The 20,503-nt window shown below is 48.3% G+C and overlaps 1 protein-coding gene across 2 annotated transcripts in view; it reads right to left on the bottom strand.

Annotated features, from left to right (window-relative positions):
- The window catches only part of SHISA6 (shisa family member 6), a 321,052-nt gene extending 300,805 nt beyond the window's left edge, over window positions 1-20,247 (bottom strand). For both annotated transcript variants that reach the window (XM_009251306.4, XM_009251308.4), the window contains exon 1: window positions 19,393-20,247. In XM_009251306.4, coding sequence (XP_009249581.3) covers window positions 19,393-20,036 — 644 coding nt within the window. In that variant the 5' untranslated portion in view covers window positions 20,037-20,247. The remainder of the gene's footprint in view (window positions 1-19,392) is intronic.
- Between the last annotated feature and the right edge of the window lie 256 nt (window positions 20,248-20,503).

The following is a 20,503-nucleotide window of genomic DNA, read 5'->3' as shown; positions in this document are numbered from 1 at the left end:
AGGAAGGAAGTTGGAGCCTCACCTCACACCGTATAAAAAACTAACTCAAAATGGATTATATACCTAGATATTAGTCCCAAAACTGTAAATCACACTGAGATACCCTTTCATACACACTAGGATAGCTATAACCAAAAAGTCACATAATGCCAAATGTTGGCAAGGAGGTAGAGAAATTGGAGCCTTCATACACTACTGGTGGAAATGGAAAACCCTGCAATCCCTTTGGTAAACAGTTTAGCAGCTCCTCAAAACTGCAATGTTCCTTAAACACAGAATTAACATATGGCCCAGCAAATCTATTCCTAGGTATTCCCAAGAACAATGAAAAATATATGTTGCATTAAACTTGTGTACAAAGGTTCATAGCAGCAGTATTAATAACAGCCAAAGGGTAGATACAACCCAAAAGTCCATCAACTGCTGAAAGGAAAAACAAAATGTGGTCTATTCACTCAATGGAATATTATTCAGTCATTTAAAAAAGGCATACTGATACCTGCTATCACGTGGATGGACCTTGAAAACATCATGCTAAGTGAAAGAAGCACACCATAAAAGACCATGCTTCTATAACATACCCAGTTAGGTAAATCCGTAAAGACAGAAAGCAGAACTGTGGTTACCAGGGGCTATCTCCAGGTCATGCGAGAAAAGAAGAAAGCAGCTTGTGCTATGCGATGTATCTTCTTCTGGGAGAGGGCTCCTGATGCCCAGTGGGCTGCACTGAGCTGGTCAGCACAGCCAAGAGAGAGGGGTGTGCAGCAAAAGGTGTTTCTCAAACAAGGGCTGCCTGACAGGCTACCTAAGGATGGGAACCCTGCCACATGTTGTAAAGTGCATGGCAGCTAAGGAAATGCTCCTGGTCCCACACCCAGGTGTGACCATTCTCCAGGATCCTTCTTTTCCCAGTACCCTCTGGCAACTAGGAAGGCAGCCCTCATTCCCAGACCACATGGCCTTAAGAGTGAGTCCCTCTGCCTACTCCCCCTCCCCCTCCCTCCATTGGTGACCCCCCTCCTTGCTCTGGTTCCTCTCCATCTTCCATCCCCTTCTCTCCAGGGTGCTCAATAAATATTATTCTAGTTCTGAAATGTGAGATTCTGGTCTCACCTAATTAATTTGAATACGCCGGAGGAAATGGGTTAAGGCCTGAGCTACTTTCTAACCGTAGGAAAGAAAATTGGTCACTGAGGAACAGCACAGCAGATTTTGCAAAAGAGTGGGCAGCAGCTTCCAGCATCTGAGAGAACAGGGAGAGGGAGACAGTGGCAAACAGAGAGGGAGAGAAAGGGAGGGCAGGGGGCAGAGGTCCAGAGAGAAAGAGAGGAGAGAAAACAGGTGGAGAGAGGAGAGAAATGGGAGATGGAGCCAAAGAGACAGACGGAGAGTGAGAGGGGGTCTGAAACCCCAAGCAAGAGAGAGCAGGGAAGGTTCAGAGAAGAGAGTTAGCGAAAGTGACAGGCACCAGCAGACAGAAAGAGGAGAGGAGGCAGAGTCTGAGGGACAGGCAAGCAGGTAGGAAGAGCAAGAGGGAGAGTAAGCCACAGAGAACCAAAGGGAAATCCAGAGATAAAATGCGATTCAGAAGAGACAGGGAAAGGGGGTCAGAGACAGACACTCAGAGGGAAAGAGTCAGACAGAGAGAGACACAGAGACAGCCAAGTGAGGGACTCGGGACAGGACAGGCTGTCAGCAGGGCCCTGTCACCCCCCATGTGGACAACAGATGTGTCTGATTTAGGAATCTGAAGAGTCACCTTAGTAGTATGCTCCTTCCAACCCTCCCCCACCCACAGCGAGCCCCTTTTGCTGCAATATCCGATATATCAAACAAAAGAATTCTTTTGCCTGAATTATCTGGATTATTGCCTAGGTTTGATGCTCCCTTCTGTCTGTGTATTTCTTGGCTTTCTCGGGTGTGTGGCGAGCAGGGGAGAGTAAATTAATCAGGCAGCAAATCTGATCAGGGAAAACAGTCATTGTGATCAGGCCAGGAAACTTAAGCTTTCTTCAGTACCTGGTATTGTGTATTAATCACCTGAATAGCAAAAGTATCATCTTACATTTGGATAGCACTTAATAATTTCTCGATGCATTCACCTGCCTTGTCTCATGTGATTTCCATCTTATCCCTGTGATGTTTGCAGCTATTATCACCACAATTTTTAACAAGGAACTGAGGTTCAGGCTAATTCCAGTACTAAAACATATTGGAACAGGGATTTAACTCCAAGGCTTCTGACTTGAGCCCGGGCATCCTTCTGTTCACTGGGACTGCCTCTTACATACGTTTCACTTCCTACAAATCATCAGCTTTAATGAGTCCTCCTGGTTCCTCCAGCTGAGTCGGCTAATTCAGCAAATGCCAGTTAATATTTGGGCATGGAGAAACAAGTAGTAAATGAGTGATTCAGTTTGATACCAATTATGTATTTGCTTAAAACTTTGGTTATTGTTGTCAGTGGTCCCGAGGAAATGAAAGTGTATCTGAATTTCCCTAAGTGCTTAGTTATCTCAACACCTGCAGGGACCAAGCCCAGTCAACATGTTAACGTGTCGCCACCTACATTCAGGATATGAACTAGTTCTTAAAATGGCAGGTGATTTCCCTTGACAACAGAAAAATAAACAAAACCTTGTTCATAACTTTGCCTCAGTCTTGTCTGCTTGAGATATTACAGACTATCATTTATTGAGTGATTACTATGTCCCAGACACTGGCTCTTACATGCATTGGATCTCATATTTCTCAGAATGCTCTTACAAGGGATGTGCCATCGGTAGCCCTATTTCGTTGTTAAGAAAATTAAAACTTTTAGAGGTTATGTATGTTACCCAAGGTCACACAGTTAGTAAGTGCTGAATTCATATTCCAAACATAGGTAGGTTAAACTACAGGGGCTGACTGTATACCACTGGATTATCCATCCATCTAGCCACCCATCTCTCCCTCCCGCCATTCATCCTTCCCTCCCTCTTTCCATCCCATATCCCATCCATCCAGCCACCTCATATCTATCCAAAATTATATCCATCCCCCCCAATTCATCCCCTCATCCATCCATCCAACACTCTATCCATCAATCCATAAAACACTCCATCCATCATTGAAGACTTCATCCCTCCATCCAACACTCCATCCATCCATCCATTCACTTAGTCACATTTGTCTTCTTCACCTACTATGTCCCTGTAATGGTCCCTGAACACAAGATGTTAGAGAGTGTTTAATCGTTGGGGCATCAGATCTACCCAGACCTAAGAACTCAGCTGTGGCTGAACTGCTCAGTGCTCTTCACCTTAGTGTGTCATTCACATCAACAGCTCTACAACCTTTTACACTATTTTAGCAGCCACCTTTTTTGCCAAATGAAATCCTGACTAGAACACCAATATACTTCACCAGACCCCTCCTTTGCATAAGGCCAGTGGGAAGTAAGGGCCCTGTTCCTCCAAGCTCTTCCCAGTAGTCTGGTAGGAACTACCCAGTTGTCCCTGGACTTCATGAAGTTTTCAAATTTTAAAACAAATATGATGAAAGAGCATCAAAATGAAAACTTGGATTTTTTTTTGTTCCAATCTTCATTCACTGAACAGATGGTCAAACTTAGGTTCCCCCAAATTAAGTGGGAGAACCTAGAGCCCCTTAGTTCACCTGGTAATTCTTTTAAATCTCAATCAACATGCCCTCCATGAGGACCCCATGAATACTGCTGCTCACTGAAGTGGTGCAATGGAAACAAACCTTCAGCCTCTGCCACGTCTCTGGTTTTCTGAGCTGTCTAAATGCTGTGGAAAGGAGAAAACAAACTCAGCTATTATTCAGTAAGTTATTCTGTGCCAAATGCAAGGCAAACTGGATAGTTTAGAGCCCTAATCATGCCCTTTCTCTTTTCGGGATGGTAGGAAGAAATTGGTGCTGTTGGATAAGTATGATAAAAGGCCAAATAGATGAACTAGTCCGTGAATAAGCTATTCTGGTTAATGTTCTTATTCCTAAGGACTAATGAGAACACTCTTGTTTTTGAAGAACTTTCTAAAAGCATTCCTGCCTAATTAAGTAAAGTATACTGAATATAATTAATTTTTTTATAGAATTCAAGGCTCTTCACGAGAGGTCCATCAGTGTAATCTTTAGTTCTCTTCACAGATGAAAACCTAAGTAACATGTAGACAGTCTAGGAAATGGAACTGTTCATATAAAAACACGTAGCCAGGACAATTGAAGTGAATGTATTTTTAATAAACATGGACCAAGGAGAACGGCTTAATTTAGTTTTCCCTATTACCGGTTCTCTCAGAGTCCACTTGAAAAACACAGCTGCTGGCTTTGTGTGTGCACAAGACTGCTCTCCTCATACAGAGAGGCTCAGAATGGCTGTGGAGATCTCATTTGTTGTGTTAACAATGTCTGTGCATCTGCATTGAGCTGTTCTGCAGGTCTGAGTTGTCCCCAGCACAATTGAAATTCATCATGGCCAATAAACGTCGCAGGACTCAGTGAGGGAAGGCACGGCCTGCCTGTTTTGTTTTTCAGGCAAGCCGAGCGAGTTTCTCCATCCCAGTGGGTGCCTGTCCTGGCGCTGTCGCTAGGCCAGCCGGGAGCCAGGTAGAGAGTAGATGTGCATCCCCTGGGGGCCCAATTCAATCCTAACAGCATCATCTTCACACACTCCATTCCTTACATTAATCATATGAAAATTCCCCCAGGCCTGAGAAATGTGGTGGCGTCAATATCAAACCCAGACTTTTCAGAAATACTTGGATTGTTTGAGAATTCGTTGAAAACGTGGATGTGTCAGGTGCACCTATTATTATTGGAAGCTGGGAAACCAAAAAATGCTACCAAGATTTGGTAGCAGGGCCACATGGTCAACCAGGGGACAGATGAGTTCATAACTATACCTGTGTACAAGGTGCAAATGGGCTGCTGCTGCTGCCATTACGATTCTTGTGATTGTTGGCGTTGTTGTTTTGTTTTGTTTTTTGAGATAGAGTCTCGCTCTGTTACCCAGACTGGAGTGCAGCGGTGTGATCTCAGTTCACTGCAACCTCCGCCTCCTTGGTTCAAGTGATTCTCCTGCCTCAGCTTCCCGAGTAGCTGGGATTAAAGGCCCCTGTCACCACGCCCAGCTACTTTTTGTATGTTTAGTAGAGATGGGGTTTTACTATGTTGGCCAGGCTGGTCTCGAACTCCTGACCTCAGGTGATCCGCCCACCTCGGCCTCCCACAGTGCTGAGACTACAGGCGTGAGCCACCGTGCCCGGCTGGTCTTGTTTTCTTTATTTGCAATGGGCTCAGACCTAAACCTGGAGGTGAGGCAACATGTACGCAGCACAGCTGAGATTCCCAAGCCAGAAAGCCCAAGTTGGAATGCTGGCCACTTGGTGGTTGTTAGCAAGCTACTTAAGTGTCCTGTAGCTCTGTGACCTTGTTGAAAAAATAAGGCCAAAATAATGAGGCAAAAAATAATGTCTGCCTCTTAGGGTTATCATAAAGATTAAATGATGTAATAGTTGTAAAGTGCTTACAAGGCTTACAAGGAGCCTGGCACCTATTAAGCACTACATAAATATTTGAGTAATAAATAAATCCGTATGTCTACGACCTCCTAATATCTACATCAGCTCAGCCTATAGGACCGCAACAAAAGCATAGGCAGAAGAGGGTAGTCTTAGAGGACCGGTGCAGTTATGCCAAACTGGCAACACTCTTGGTGTGGTGGGGGAGCCACACGGCACAGCTGTGACTGTGGGTCATCCTGGAAGGGACCACCCATGCCCCATATTTCCCACTCAGGCCTAAGGATGGAAATCCATATGACCACACACCCGTTTCTGCTGAACTCTGAACTTGGACTTTGACAGCCAAATGCAAAGAGAGTCTGTTCCTTCCCACCAGGTCACCATGGATTTGCTTCCACTAGCCTGCAAAGAAGTATCCAGATGAAGCCCCACCGCAAACAAAGGTATTCACAGTGTGAGCAAAAGAAATCAGAAGTCAAATGAGGCACAGAAGGGCAAACAGATCAAACTGGCCAGGGCAACCCTTTCTGTAAAAGATTCAGTTATTTATTCTTTCTCCCTTTCTCTCTTTTTCTTTCTTCCTTTTCTTTCCTTCTTTCCTCCCTCCTCCCTCCCTCTCCCTATTTTTCTCTTCCTTCTTTAAAATAATTAGAAACATTATTGTCATTTCCCTACTCAAGGATCTTCACACTAATGCAAATATCAGAAGGGCAGGGTACACAAAAAAGACCACTTTAATTCCTACTGACTTTAACTCATGTATTCAGCCAGTCATTCAGTTATATTTCTTAAGCACCTACTCTGTGCCGGGCACTACTCTAGGCACTAGAATACAGGTGTAAACAAAACAGGCAAACACTCCTGTCCTGTTGACATAGTGGTGTGGGAGATGGATCCCTGTCACAAAGCAAAGCTGCTGTGTAGGGCTGCAGACCAAGGAACTTCCCAGAAGAAACCAGATCTTTAAGTCACATCTGAATTACTGAGATCCACATGTTGCTCTTGGAAATCTCCTTTGGGGTTTTACCATAGAATTATAATCCCATTTCTGGGTGGACAGCCTCTGCCCTAGTGTGAAGTTGAACCCACGTCCCATGAGGACAGACTCTTAACTAGGAGTGCTTATTTATTCGGGAGAAGGGAAGACTGAATGTGGGCCTTGAATGCCATCTTCAAAAAGATGTTTTGCCATCCTGCAAAAGAAAGGATACACTCCTTCTGAGTTGCTCCAGGAAGTGGATCTCAGGCCAAAGAAGTAATTTTGGCTCCCCATGAGAATCAACTAGAATTGCATCCTAATAATAGACCAGCTGCCTCCACAGGTAGGGGCAGCCCAGCCCTAGATGCATGGGTGGCCACTTGCTGTGCATGAGAGGAAGGGAAGGTGGTGCCAAAAGGGAGAGTCACTAAAATGCCTCATAAGTCCTCTGCCACCAAGAGATCCTATGAGTTGAAGATGCTAAAAGCAGCATCCTCATGAGGCCACTTGCAGACAACATTCTTATCTGAGTGGCGTATGCAAGGAAAATACATCTCCTCCCACATCCCAGAGCTGTTGAACCTGTAAGAACAGATGTGGACTGTGTCAGCATGTATCTTTCAGGTGTGCTGAGGGCAGAATGGGCCAAAGAAGAACACACCTCCACAACATTATAGCTCACATCCCACAGCAGAGGGGCCAAGGGACTCACCCAAGGTCATCAAGACAGAAAGTGACAGAGTTGGGATTATTCTGTCTCGTAGCTCAGCTCCCAGGAAATGCTCTAAGGCAGGGAAAGATGGATGACAACCTCCAAAGGTGAAAGAAGGCTTTGCTAGATGTCCCTTGAGAGCCACATAGGCAGACGAAGAGAAGGAAGTCAAAGTTCTTTTCTATAAGGAGCAGGGCTGCTGGCTAAGGGCCTCCTACCACTTCCTGCAGTAGGTGTGACGCTGTCTCCTCAATCCAAACAGTGGTGTTGGGAACGGTGATTCATGAGCAAGAGTCCTTAGGCCACTGAGAGAGAACCATAGAGAGAGCCAAGGCAGGGCTCGAAGTCCAGACAAGTTTTCCAAAGTCTGCCTCCAGATCCATAACCTCTCAGGCCCAGCTGGTCATGACTGTAGCAAGAAGCAGAAAAGCGAGCACAAGGATGTGGCAAAGTCTATAACATAAATTCTCAAAGCCGAAAGACAGAGATTTGGACTCTAAAAACTCAGGGAAATAGAAAAAGAAAAGAAACAAGGAGAGGGAAAATTAGCAGGAACCCCCAGAGGGAACTGAAAAGGAGATTTGAAGCAGCTTCCAGTCAAGCATCACCAATTCAGTAGAAATAAGGGCAGGCTAATCCCTATCAATGAAACAGAGATGAAAATTCCAAAACACTTTAAAGGGAATGCATTTTTACTGCTTCCCGGACCAATGCAGGATTTCAAACTCAACTAAAAAAATAAAATAAAATTGATCTTCGAAGAGCTACTTCACTGAATAGATAAGAATGATTTGTAATTAACATGCCAATTGTCTACTAAGAGCCTGCCTGTAAACAATCTAATCTTCTCCATGGTATATGTCCCCTGCGAAATCTCTGCAGTCTTGTTTGAGCTATTAATCTGTTCATCACAGATTTTTATCAGACAGAGAAGAAAAAAAAAAAACCTTGCCCAGGTCCAATTTGGATAAATTTTGAATTAGTGGCATCTAAATCAATGCGGCTTAATGAAGTTATGGCAGGACAAGTTCAAGAAGGCAAGTCGGAGGGAGAGGGGAGAAGGAACACAGCTCGACAGAAGTGAACAGGAATCAAAACAAGGACAGATGGAGAACACGCAGCAGTGGACAGAACACCGAAAGTAACACGAAGAAACATTTTAATGATGTGACTTAAAAGCAAGGGAGAGATGTAAGAGATCCTCGGCTCAAAAGCCCGATATTCTTCTTTGCGAATGCTTGAGGGTGGGTAAGAAGCTGGCTGTTGATTATCTGAGCATTGAAACGCACTGATATTTCCCATTGCATAAACAGTCTCCCAAGACTATGGGACACCATTCCTGGGAAACTTCAGGCAAATTTCTCAAGATGCAGCAAAAAGTCAGAAACAGCTAACTATGAGTCCAACAGGGAAGTTGGAATCCAGATTCTTCCCCAAGTTCTGGAGCAGCCTCAGCTTTTGAGCCGGCCACATGCCCTGTGGCTGCAGGGAGATGGGTTAAGAGGAGTCTCACCTTCAGTCAAAGCCGTCCAACAGCAGTGACTGAGGTCAGAATTCTCTAGTGATTGTATCTGAGCCTGATCTAGGACTGAGGGAGAAAAACTACCCTGGCGACTCCCTTCTTTGCTACTATGGTGTTTGGCCACCAACCTGCCTGACTCCTAGCAAAGATCCATATTCTCAGGACCTCAGAAAGGAGGGGATGGATGGGCTCTGGAAGGGACTCTCAGATGCCACTTCAAATTGACAGCCACCCCCTCCCTCCGCCAAGCCTTTCAGAATTCAAATTCCTCCCACTAAAACAGCAAGGGAGAAGGAAGACAGAAGTGGCTGTTTGGGTGGAAAACACGCTTCCCAGAAGAGGACATTTGGCTAAGGGAACAACGAATATGTCCAGAGGACAGATGTCCTGAGTAATGAGACTTTAATGCCGAAGCTAATGGGAACAGTACACGAGACCAAATGCCAAAAAAGCAAGGAATAATGAGAGTGTTTGCGAAGACTGCAGAAAGCAGTGACTCTTCTCCCAAACACTGGGGAATGGGGCCAAGGTTCTAGCCACCCAGAGTCTCACTGGGGCTCCTGCGTCCATAGATCTGGAGAGAGGGACAGGGGCTTTAGGCAAGGAGGATCCAAGTGTTCTCCTGCTCTTCTAACAAGGAGTAGGCATGAGACGAGCAGGGACAAGAAGGATGAAAACGGAGCGAGAACGCTGGGTTCCTGCGGAAGACTAGTGAGATACATTTTCACACACCCTCAAGCAGAGGTGAGTTTCCTGCTCAGGTGCCCCTGGCAAGAGCTGCACACCAGGGAATGTGAGTCCAGCTGCTGCTCGCCGCCCTGTGACAACCGGACCTTGAGGCGTGTGGCAGGTTGGGAGCTGGAGAGTAAAACACAGGCTATTAGAGTGTCCCAGGATTCCTTCCTTTCCACGTGCCCTTCAGGACAGGGGACTTGAGAGAACCAGAAACAGTGAATCACAGGGAAAGCGTGAGTCATTAGGAAGCACAGCCACAAAGATGGAAATAGGGAAGGAATAAAACTAGAACAGGGAACAGCAGAAGCAAGTTGGCTAAAGTGCTGTGTCTTGTATGCACAATGCTAGATGTTAGAAATGAGGCAGTGTGGGAGAGTTGTGATAAATGGAGCTGTTTGTGAGCTCTACATCTCAGTAATTAAAACTAGAAATATCCCTAGGTCCACACTGTCTCCCAAATTGCCTCTCTTCTCCAGTGCCCCTTACCCAAGCTCCCGTCACTGCTCTCCACTGACTCGTGCAGAATTGCCCAGGGGTTCTTTCAATATTGTCAAGTTTTTTTTTTCTCAATTAAAATCAGGGTGTTTTGTTTTGTTTTATATTTTCTTTGCATTGCCTTTGCTATCCTCAGCCAATATCATATATTTCTGAAAGAGAGGTCTTTCACTGCCCTGAGGATCTTGCTGCCTGCATGCAATCTAAGTGGGGGCCGCCGTTCTGGTTCCACAGAGCCCTCATAGGTAGGTCATTTATCTTCCCAGTCTTTCACTATGATTACCAGTCCCAGGGAATGGGAAGGTAGGTCTTTGCTTTCTTCAGTAAACTGAGTATCACTGACTCCATTACATTCAGGAAGGTGAGACCCAACTGTTCTACTGACTTCAGAGAGAGAAGGGCACCAGCAATGTACTAGCTGTGTGAGCTTGGGCAAGTTACTAAGGCTCTCTGAGTCGGTTTCCTCATCTACAACATGGGACCCTACACTCAGACGGGGTGATGGGAGGATGCAGTGAGATAATGCAGGTTAGGTGCAAGCTGGATGCTGATACTAAGTGAGCCCTCGAGACCCGGCACTCTTATGAGTATCTCTCTACCATCCTCTCCACTTCTTTGAGTCCTCATCTCACCAAGACCTCCAGTTCTCTCCAACTCTGGCTTGTGGGCTTGCATGAGTGATGGGGTTGTGTAAGCTCCTGGGACACAGAGCTCCCACTATCCTGACACGTGAGCAGAGTTAAGAGGGACTCCCCAGGCTCACAGCAAGACTGGCTCCTCCAGAATGCCCAAGAATGTCCTTTAGAGGGTCATCAGGACCAGAGGCTCTGCCCCGGCCTATGCATAGGGGCAGTACAAATGCCCAGCCCTTTACCAACCCCTAAATCCTGACTGAGATGAAGGAATGCCATTCTACTCAGGTAGCACAGCCACGGCTTCCCCGCCTGCAAACGCTGAGTCTGGTAACCCTTGTCACCTGCCTTTACACTCAGCCTGCCCCACCCTCGCTCCATTTCGGTGATCAATTGATCCACTGAATGGATATCTGGGGGTGGAGTGAGTGGTGATAAATGCACATTAGGAATTGATCAGCAGTGCTCACTGGCAGCCTTATCTTCCTGGGCTTGCAAATATTTCTACGTCATCTAAGGCAGTCTGGCCCAGCTGGTGACCCCGTCTGAATGTAGAAGTATAGAGGCGATAGCCCTGGGATAGAAAGAAAAGCAGGCACAGTGAACACTCTGGCTCTGACCCCAAGCCTCACTGCATACATCCCGTAAAACTGGGTCCTTTTACCCTCAGTATCAAACTAGGAAGCTAAATTAAGCTAACTGTCTACTATCTCATGCAGAAATGTGGGACATGCACTTTTTCACCCTTTCTGAGCAGTTTTATGTGAAATGCTTGCTGCAGATTCAACTCCTTTTTCTCCCTCTCTCTTAAGACCCCAACCACCTGCCTGACACACGGATAAAGCATAAAACTGATTTTCTTAAGGCCAATAATTATCGTTCCTCATGAGGAGTGGCCTCTTCAAAACGATCATCGTGGATTACCAGGCACTCCTGTGCAGAGCTGCCATTCACTCCTCTCTGAAATGCCTCTTCTGGGCTCCTGCCTTGAGAGACAGCTGACACGGCTCCTAGGAGAGCAAGTCTCATTACTGGAGGCACTCTTGATTTCTGATCACCTATTTCATTCATCAGACTCAGCCCCATGACTTACCATTGCTTACAAGAATCAAATCAACCCTGGGAAAATTAAAATATGTTACCCTTACATAAAGTCAAAATGACATGCCATGGGCTCTCAATGTACTTTCAAGAGAGGGACTGTGGAAACCTTTTCTGCAGAAAAATCAGCACGCGGCCTCCCAAGGTGACTGCTTGGAAGGGTGACACATTAGGGTATGTACACCCAGGTTCTTCCAAAGGAAGTATCAAGCATATTACAGGGAAAGCCCCCAAACTTCATGCCACAGAGGTTATTTTCACATAATGATTAAGCCCAGATTTCCAGCTTCATTAGCCTGCAGTATCTGGGCCCAGAGCTGAGAAAGGGCAAAACTGGCGCCTATGAATGAGCTTCCGTGGCTTGCAGAGCTATATTCTATGCAGGGGGCCAACCCAGAAGATAACCCTGAAATCACACACACACATACATATGCACACACACGTACACACACACGCGCGCGCACACACACACACGGCCACTGGATGGCGGGAGGTCTCTGGCCTCTCACAGAGCTGAACTGCATTGATCCGGTAGGTCTCAGCATTTCCACTCATCTCTGGGAGAGAGAGAGAAAGCATTCACAGCCTGAATTTTTGAGACGGAGTCTCTCTCTGTCCCCCAGGCTGGAGTGCAGTGGCACGATCTCAGCTCACTGCCAGCTCCGCCTCCCGGGTTCATGCCATTCTCCTGCCTCATCCTCCCCAGTAGCTGGGACTACAGGCGCCGTCCACCATGCCCGGCTAATTTTGTGTATTTTTAGTAGAGACAGGGTTTCACCGTGTTAGCCAGGATGGTCTTGATCTCCTGACCTCATGATCTGCCCGCCTCGGCCTCCCAAAGTGCTGGGATTACAGGCGTGAGCCACTGTGCTTGGCCCTGAATTTTTAATGACAGATTTCTGCCCAGTTTCATTTGGTGACTTTTTGCCCCAGTCCACAACTCTTTGGCTTGTGCTGTTATTTTCCTTCTTCAATGGTCCACATTACTCAGACCTTATAAAAGGATTATGCTTAGATTAGGTTATTGCCCTTTAGAAAGGAACGTGAAAAAACTGCAAAAGGACCAGGGAAGATCGACGGAAATCATTTTAGTGGAGACATTCAGTGGAAACAGTGAACCAGGAGGGGTACAGAAACGTAAGAAAGAAAGAGAAAGGAGAAGGCTGTAACTCACATCTCTAAGGATCCTAAAGTTACTTGGTGATGACTAACTAAGGAACGTGCAAAGAGTAAAGAAGCAGAATATATTTTCATTGAATGAGATGAGTCTGAGCACTAGAACACAGGCGCCCTGGCTTAAACTCCAAGCTCACCCACCCACTAGCTGGGCTCCTTGGCACTGTGATCTAGCCTCTCTGAATTTCAGCTGCCTCCCTTGTAAAATTAGGGAACTAGATTAAATGAATTGCCTGCCATGAAAATGTTATAATTCTGTAATAGATGACAAAAGAATAGAACATACCCCCCTGCTTTTTCAGAAGATTCTGGTTTTACTTCGAGAGATTAAAAAAAAAATAGAATTAGCAATGTATCCTGAATTGTTTCAAAATTAAGCTTGCTCAAGGGTTGAGTTCAAGGGACTGAGACCCTCTGAGGATTCACTGGTAACCCTTTCACCCAGGCCTCTTATCTCTCTACAATATCTGCAAAGAAAGACACTAGAGGCCAGGCGTGGTGGCTTACACCTGTAATCCCAGCACTTTGGGAGGCACAGGTGGGCAGATCATGAGGTCAGGAGATCGAGACCATTCTGGCTAACATGGTGAAACACTTTCTCTACTAAAAATACAAAAAATTAGCCAGGTGTGGTGGTGGGCGCCTGTAGTGCCAGCTACTTGGGAGGCTGAGGCAGGAGAATAGCTTGAACCAGGGAGGCGGAAGTTGCAGTGAGCAGAGATCGCGCCACTGCACTCTAGCTTGGGCCACCAAGCAAGACTCCATCTCAAAAAAAAACAAAGAAAAAAAGAAAGACACCAGAGAGGTGAGGTCATAAATGTAACTCAGGAAGAAATAATGGGGTGGAGTTTCCCAAGGTAAAGAAAAGGGGGGCAAAATCACAACAGAAACTAAAAAATGAACTTAAGTCTAGATCCTCATATATTCCACCGAAGCACAACCCCTCCCACCACCACCAACCAATCTGAGACATCTTACACGCCTGTAAATTGAAACCATCATTTTGTGGTTCCACAGGTGATATATCATCAAGGGCTATGAGCAAAATTGTAAGACAAAATTCACCATAATTTCAAAAATGGATGGCACAGGAATTTGAATGGGGAGAGGGCAGCAGAGAAGGAGGGTGGTGACCTCCCATAGCTAGGAGCAGGGTGGCAGTTCCAGCATGTGGTAGGAATTCTCGCAGACTATAGAAATTGAACTAGAAAGGGAAGACCTACATACAATCTGCCAGCCCCTGGAAAATCAGGCGATGGAACTGGAAGCATGAAGCGTCTTTTGTTGTGGGTCCCTTTTATTCCGGATCCATAGGACTGTCCGTCTGGAGCTAGTGAATTAACCTCTTTCAATCAGATCACTTTCTCAGCTGTCTTAACCACTGTTTCCTGCACAATTGATTTGAATCCACTGCACGGTCAATCCAATCTCTCATTAAAACCAGTTGAAAACAATGAATTAGGCTTTTTTCTCTAGCTGTGTCTTGGCAGCCTAGAACTAGTGGGTAAACTTGGTAGCTTAGCAGTCGATTCCCAGAAATGAATGTGCTCCCCACCTTGGGTAGGGTAAGAGGGGAGAAAGGGATGGGCTTGAAGGCCTTCTGAGCTTGGGGAGGGGTAGGAAGGGACATGAAGACAGTGAGCAGTGTGACCAAGGAGAATTGCACAGTGTAGGGAATTTGTTGCATGGTTGCCCTGCTAAAGCAAGAAGGAAACTGCTAACCTCATATATCAAAGGCAACATGTGTCTTATAAGTTTATATGGTGTAGTATGAAACACATCTTGCCCAGGGAAGGTGAGCAGGGCTCATTTGTTAAGTGAATGCCTGCATGTGTCTGCAAGAGTCAGGACAAACCAAGCCTGCGGCACACGAAGGCCGGGCAACGTCACTTTGTCCCTTCAGTGGGAATAATCAACCTCTCACCGGAATGCTTTCCTCCTTTTGCTATTTTTGCTTCTTTCTGCCTTCCCAGCATCCTTCCCCTAGCCCTTCCTCCATAAGACTTCTCCAATTCTTCCACAATTTGCCTCTTTCCCTACAAGCATTTATTTTATTTTTTTATTTTTTGAGACTGAGTCTCACTCTGTCCCCCAGGTTGGAGTGCAGTGGTGCGATCTTGGCTCACTACAACCTCCGCCTCCCAGGTTCAAGTGATTCTCCTGCCTCAGCCTCCCGAGTAGCTGGGACTACAGGCACATGCCACCACACCCAGCTAACTCTTTGTATTTTCAGTAGAGATGGGATTTCACTGTGTTAGCCAGGATGGTCTCAATCTCCTGACCTCATGATCCACCCACTTTGGCCTCCCAAAGTGCTGGGATTACAGGCGTGAGCCACCGCACCCGGCGAAGCATTTTTTTTGTTTTGTTTTGTTTTGTTTTTTTAACTCAAAGAAAAAAGAAATAAAGGCAAGGCTAAAACTTTCAGTCCAAGGCAAGATGCTTTTTTGTTTCTTTCCTTCTATATTTGAAGTAGAAAAATAAGTCGACTCTCTATTTAGATCAATTCATTATAGTGAGCTCACAGTGCTTCAAAAAATGCAGTGACTTGACAATTTGTTGCCCAGGAGCCTAGGAAGAGAACTCACTAAATCAGCCAGCGAAGGGGCCCTGCCATTGCAGTTATGTGGCCTGTGAGGAAATAACAGAGCTCTTTGAGTTTCTAATTAATTTCTGGAGGGAGAAAGAGTAGAACAAAGTATTCCCTTGACTTCCTCTAGAAATAAGCAAGAGAGCCAACCCAAGATGAAGGGGTCACCTCCTAATACTTTTTCCTGTTGATATCCGCCTGGATTTTTCTTCCCACCCCCCCTGATATCCCCCCCCCACCCCGCCCACATTCTTTGATCCCCTCTGCTCCTGTGCAGGCAGTGGGAGGACCCAGGGCAGCTCTGATTTCACCAACTGCATCTCCAGCATCCTAATAGCTTCCTGACCCATCTGCTAATTAGCCATTAAAAAAAGCCACACAGTTCCTCCCTCAGAATGATTCTCATCTCCAAGACACTAATGAATCAACTCAGGGTGAGGAGGAAGGAACAGGTTTGGATGTGAGACAGCTAGCACAAAAATGAATGTCAAAAAGGACCCAGGCTCCCAGGCGGTTTCCTGGGCGCAGCCCATGCCCTTGGCGGCCCTCCCGGAACAAAGAGCCCCTCAGGGGAGCTGTGCGGAAGTCAGTCAGGAAATAGGAAAATCTGTGGATGGCTGCAGCTTGCGCCTTTGCCCGGGCAGTTTGGAAGAAGGGAAAAGGGAAGTGGAGATCCTGGGCTTCCGGTTGGGAAAGGCAGGCATGGCTGCCCTGGGGCTCTCTGGCCACATCCAGCACCCAGCTCTGCCTTTCAATCCTGTACCCATCTCTTCCTCCTCCATGGAATCCAGCTAGCTGAGTCGGACTTGGTACTCGTCTATTAGAATCACAAGAGAGCTGACAGTTTACCCCACAGACACTGATTTCTCACTCAGAAACACGATAGCAAGGTCTAATCACTTCTGGAAATGATGAAATCTGTTCCTCCCTCAAGGAGTAGAGAGATGAAAGGAAGTCCTACCCTAAGGAATGTGTGTGCATGGGCAGGCAGAGGGCTGTCCAGCCTGGGAGCACTAAGGCAGATGCAGATGGCCCATCCTTTCCCTTCACCCCTGCTCACACTCCCATAAATGTCCCTCTCCAATGAGGCTGTTCTCACTGAAACTCCCTCAGACTCAGGCCCTGCCTGCCCACCTATCATCTTCAGGGGGAAGCACACACTGCAACCAGCTTGTCTTTCCTGTTCAGAAAGGAAACATCTTTGCTGAACTATTTCAAGGAATATGTAACCGCATGCACATCCGCTTCCTCTCTTGACCTCTCAAGAGTGTACATTCTTTCTCCTCCCCACTTTCCCTAAGGAAAACTCATAATGGTGTGAATATTTCTTTCTCTATCACTCCCTCCTTTTCCCTAGGCTGATTGCCCAACAAGACAGTCTGCACAAAAATACTCCCCGGAATGGCAAACGGTGGTCTCTGAGGTGTGAGCAAAGTGAGAGGAGTGGTGTAGTCACACTCACCCCCAGGAGTCTGAGATCAACTTGCACACTCACCCTGACATGCCCCGGAAGCAAGAGGTTGAATTGGGACATTGTTGCGCTTCAGTTACCCAGAACTGAAAAATAAGTTTCCCTGACCTGCCCAAGGTCATTAATGGAGTGTTGTAGATGGATCGCCCATGCTCTGTCTCCCTGCCGCCCCACCACACACAGACAGGCATTGTCCCCTAACCAACAGGCGCGGATATGATGGTTTCCAAAGCACTGATCAGGCAAGACTGCAGCTGCTGGAAGAGAGGCTGTGAACTGAATAAAATCAGGAGGTGAACTTGAGGGGGAAACATCCCATATTTGCATAATGTTCTGAGGCCTGAAATTCATCTCCCTTCCCTTGGTTACTCTGCTTCCCCAACCCCAGAGAGAAGCTGCCCCAATGCTGTAATCACCTTCACCCTAGTTTGGTGTAAGGGGCGTCAGGGCAGTGGGGAGGGGAGAAAACACCAAGAGGGACAGTGACCTCTCCAGGGTCATGTGCCAATGCCAGCATCCAAAGATGCCTGCTGCCAGCATTTGAGGACACCGCCCTCTGTATCATCCCAGGCGATAACGAATAAACTCTGTGTGAGGTGGAAGGGTCAGGGCAGCAGGCAGTTTTCCCTGAGTACAGAGAACAATGGCTCAGAAAGAAAGTAACTTAAAGAAAGATGTGTAGGAATCAACCAGCAAGCTGCCGTGCTCAGAGCAGAAGGTTTAATGAGAGGCCAAGGCTACAGGGAAAGGGGGAAAGGAGACAAGTCTCCAAATCTTGAGGCAGAGATGTAAGGATGATAAGGACCAGAACATCTGCTTCAGGACAGCACCTGCCCACGGGCAATTCCTTCTTTTCTTTCCACACTGAGCCGAGACAGAAAATTCTTTGCCGGACAAGATGCAAATGAAACTGTGTCTTGCCTTTATTTTGCTCACCGTCCCACTTGTCTTCTGCATCTGAGAGCCAAGACTGACCACAGGCTGTTTCTCACACAAGAGGATACTTACTGCACTATCTGAGACATGAAGTGCGGGTGGAAGACAGGGTGGAGGCACCTCAGGGAGACAGAGCCTTATAAATGGGTCTCCTTTTGGAATCACTCCAATTCCAGCACCCGAGTTTGAGGTACCCACCCTTCGTGGATTTGACTCAATAAAACCCTCCAGGGAGTATCATTTCTCTCAACACCCACAGTATCAAGCAGAAAAAAAAATCAGCTCTTTTAACATGCCTAGAAATTTCTATCTGCCTTTCTCTCTCTTCAGCAAGGCAGGGGTGATTAATGTGCACAGCAGCGAGGAAGGAGGTTTTCAGGTGGTAAGGATAACAAGCAGGACGCAGAGAAGAGCTCAAGGTGAATGGGTCAGTGTGGGGGCCTGCAGGGCTGACTGACAAGCAGTGGTCTGGGGAGTGGTCATGGTGACTAGGGCAGTGCCCACAACATGCACCAGAAATGGAGGCATCTCCTGGGGCAGGATTTGTTCCCTGAGAGGACTCTTGCACCATGTCCAGCCATCCATCAACATGAGGGGACAGGAAGCCGAGCTAACTCTACATCCTCTGGGTGTGTCATTCCTAGAGTTCTAAGGGGAGGCTGGGTTTCTGTCATTCCCTTGGTTTTGACTTCCCCAAGGGCTCACTGGGGGGCAAGATGGTGCGTCGGGGCAGCATTCAGCGTGCAACCAGGGACTGCCACAGTTTGAGCTCTTGGCGTAAGTTTTGGTAGGAGGCAGCCCCCACTGTCTCTCGAACGTAAGCAGTGAAAGATGCCCACCAGGTTTAACACAGGCGAGTACTGTTAACTCAGAGTTCTGCCTACAGGGTTTCAAAGAACAAGTCCTCTAGTCTCAGCAGGAAAGATAAACATCCCACTCCGCAGGATGCAATGAGGAGACACCATCTGTGCTTGGTCAACATGGAATGGAGAAATCTTTATCCCTACTTCCGGCAGGAGGCATCCTTTCTATAAAACCCCAATTCCTAATGTACGAGAACATCTCAGTTGACACTAAGCCACTTGGTACCGCTTTCAGTAAGGTTCCAACATTGGTCAGTTTCCTATATTGAAGATGACACTCTGATTTAACTCAAAAAACTAAATGCCATTAAGAACCTACACCAAAGTGCCCACATGTCAGGAAAGCAGAACCCTGGATCCTCATCCACGATTACAGAATTTGTAACATTCTTACACTTGGAACTTCACGCACTCAACCAATTCTTACTCTGCCTTGTAAATCCCCCTACCACCAAAGCATGCATTCCCGGTTCTGAAGAAATGGAGGAGGGAGCACAAGACCCTGATTTATTGCATGCAAAAGGAGCGATGGTGGAAATGACTAGAGGGCCAGGGGAGGTGTGATGATGCCGAGAGTGAAGAGGACAGGGGAAGCAAGCTGAGAGGGTGAGGCCGTGGGGAGACCGGGGCGCGCGGCACGCGGCGCTCTCACCTGTGGATGTTCATCTCCCGTGGAGGGCGGTGGGCCTTGTCGTAGGAGACCTTGGCGAAGACGCCGGCCACGATGACGAAGGCGATCACCCCGCAGGTGATGTAGACGGTGAAGTTGGTCTTGTCCTTCTCCGGGTCGTACTTGTTCTCGGGCCCCGGCGACACCACCTTGGTGCTGGGCGTCTGTACCCACACCGGGCTCTGGTAGTTGGTGCACTGGCGCTGGTCCAGCTTCTCGTGGCGCTTCTTGCAGCAGAAGCGGTAGTAGCAGGTGCCGCAGCAGTACAGGTAGCCGCTCTCGCTGTTGTTACACTCGAACTCCTTGTCGTACTGGCCGCTCACGTCGTAGTAGCCCCAGCACGTCTCGTAGGTGACGGCCGCGCTGGCCGCCGCCGCCGCCGCCACAGCCGCCGCGGGCTGCCCCCGCCGGCTTCCCGCCTCCGGGATTCCGGGCGCCCGGGCGGTGCCGTTCAGCTCGCGGCCGCCCCGTGCCAGGGCGCCCCCGGCCCTCCGGCCCCCGACGGCAGCGCCGCCTGCACTCAGGGTCCGGTTGGCGGCGCGGCCGCGGGCTCCGTGGGCGCTGGGCAGCAGGTCCAGGGACTCCAGCGAGAGCAGCAGCAGCAGCAGGAGGCGCCGCAGCGCCATGGCGGGGCCGGGCGGGAGGGCGCGGGGAGGCTTCCACGGCAGGCCGCTCCCCCGGCGGGCCGTGCTCGGAGGACCCGCCGCGCGGGCCGGGCTGGAGGCGCTGAGCGGTCAGCGGCTCCGGGGCGATGGCGCCATCGAGGCGCGGGCGGCAGTGGCGGCGGCGGCGCGCGGTGCGCACGGACCGGCCCGGCGCGGGCTGCTCCGGCTCTCAGGCTGCGCGCCGGCTCCGCGCTCCCCCTGTGGGCTCGGCGCGCCTCCCGGGCAGCCCCATCCCCCGCTGGCGGTGACGGCGGCCCCGCGCGCGGCTCGGCTCAGGCAGGACTCGAAGCGCGGCTCCGGGCGGCGGCGGCGGCGGCGTGGTCCCGTCCGGGCGGGTCCTGCGGGACAAGACGGGGAGCCGGTCACGGGGTGGGGCGACTGGCGCTCCGGGAGCAGGAGGGGAACCGCGGGCAGGCGGTCGGGGAGGG

Source organism: Pongo abelii, chromosome 19, assembly GCF_028885655.2.
Source record: "Pongo abelii isolate AG06213 chromosome 19, NHGRI_mPonAbe1-v2.0_pri, whole genome shotgun sequence".
In the NCBI taxonomy this organism is placed as follows: Eukaryota; Metazoa; Chordata; class Mammalia; order Primates; family Hominidae; genus Pongo; species Pongo abelii.
Note: the sequence above shows the minus strand (reverse complement) of the source record. Positions and strands in the feature narration are given on the sequence as shown.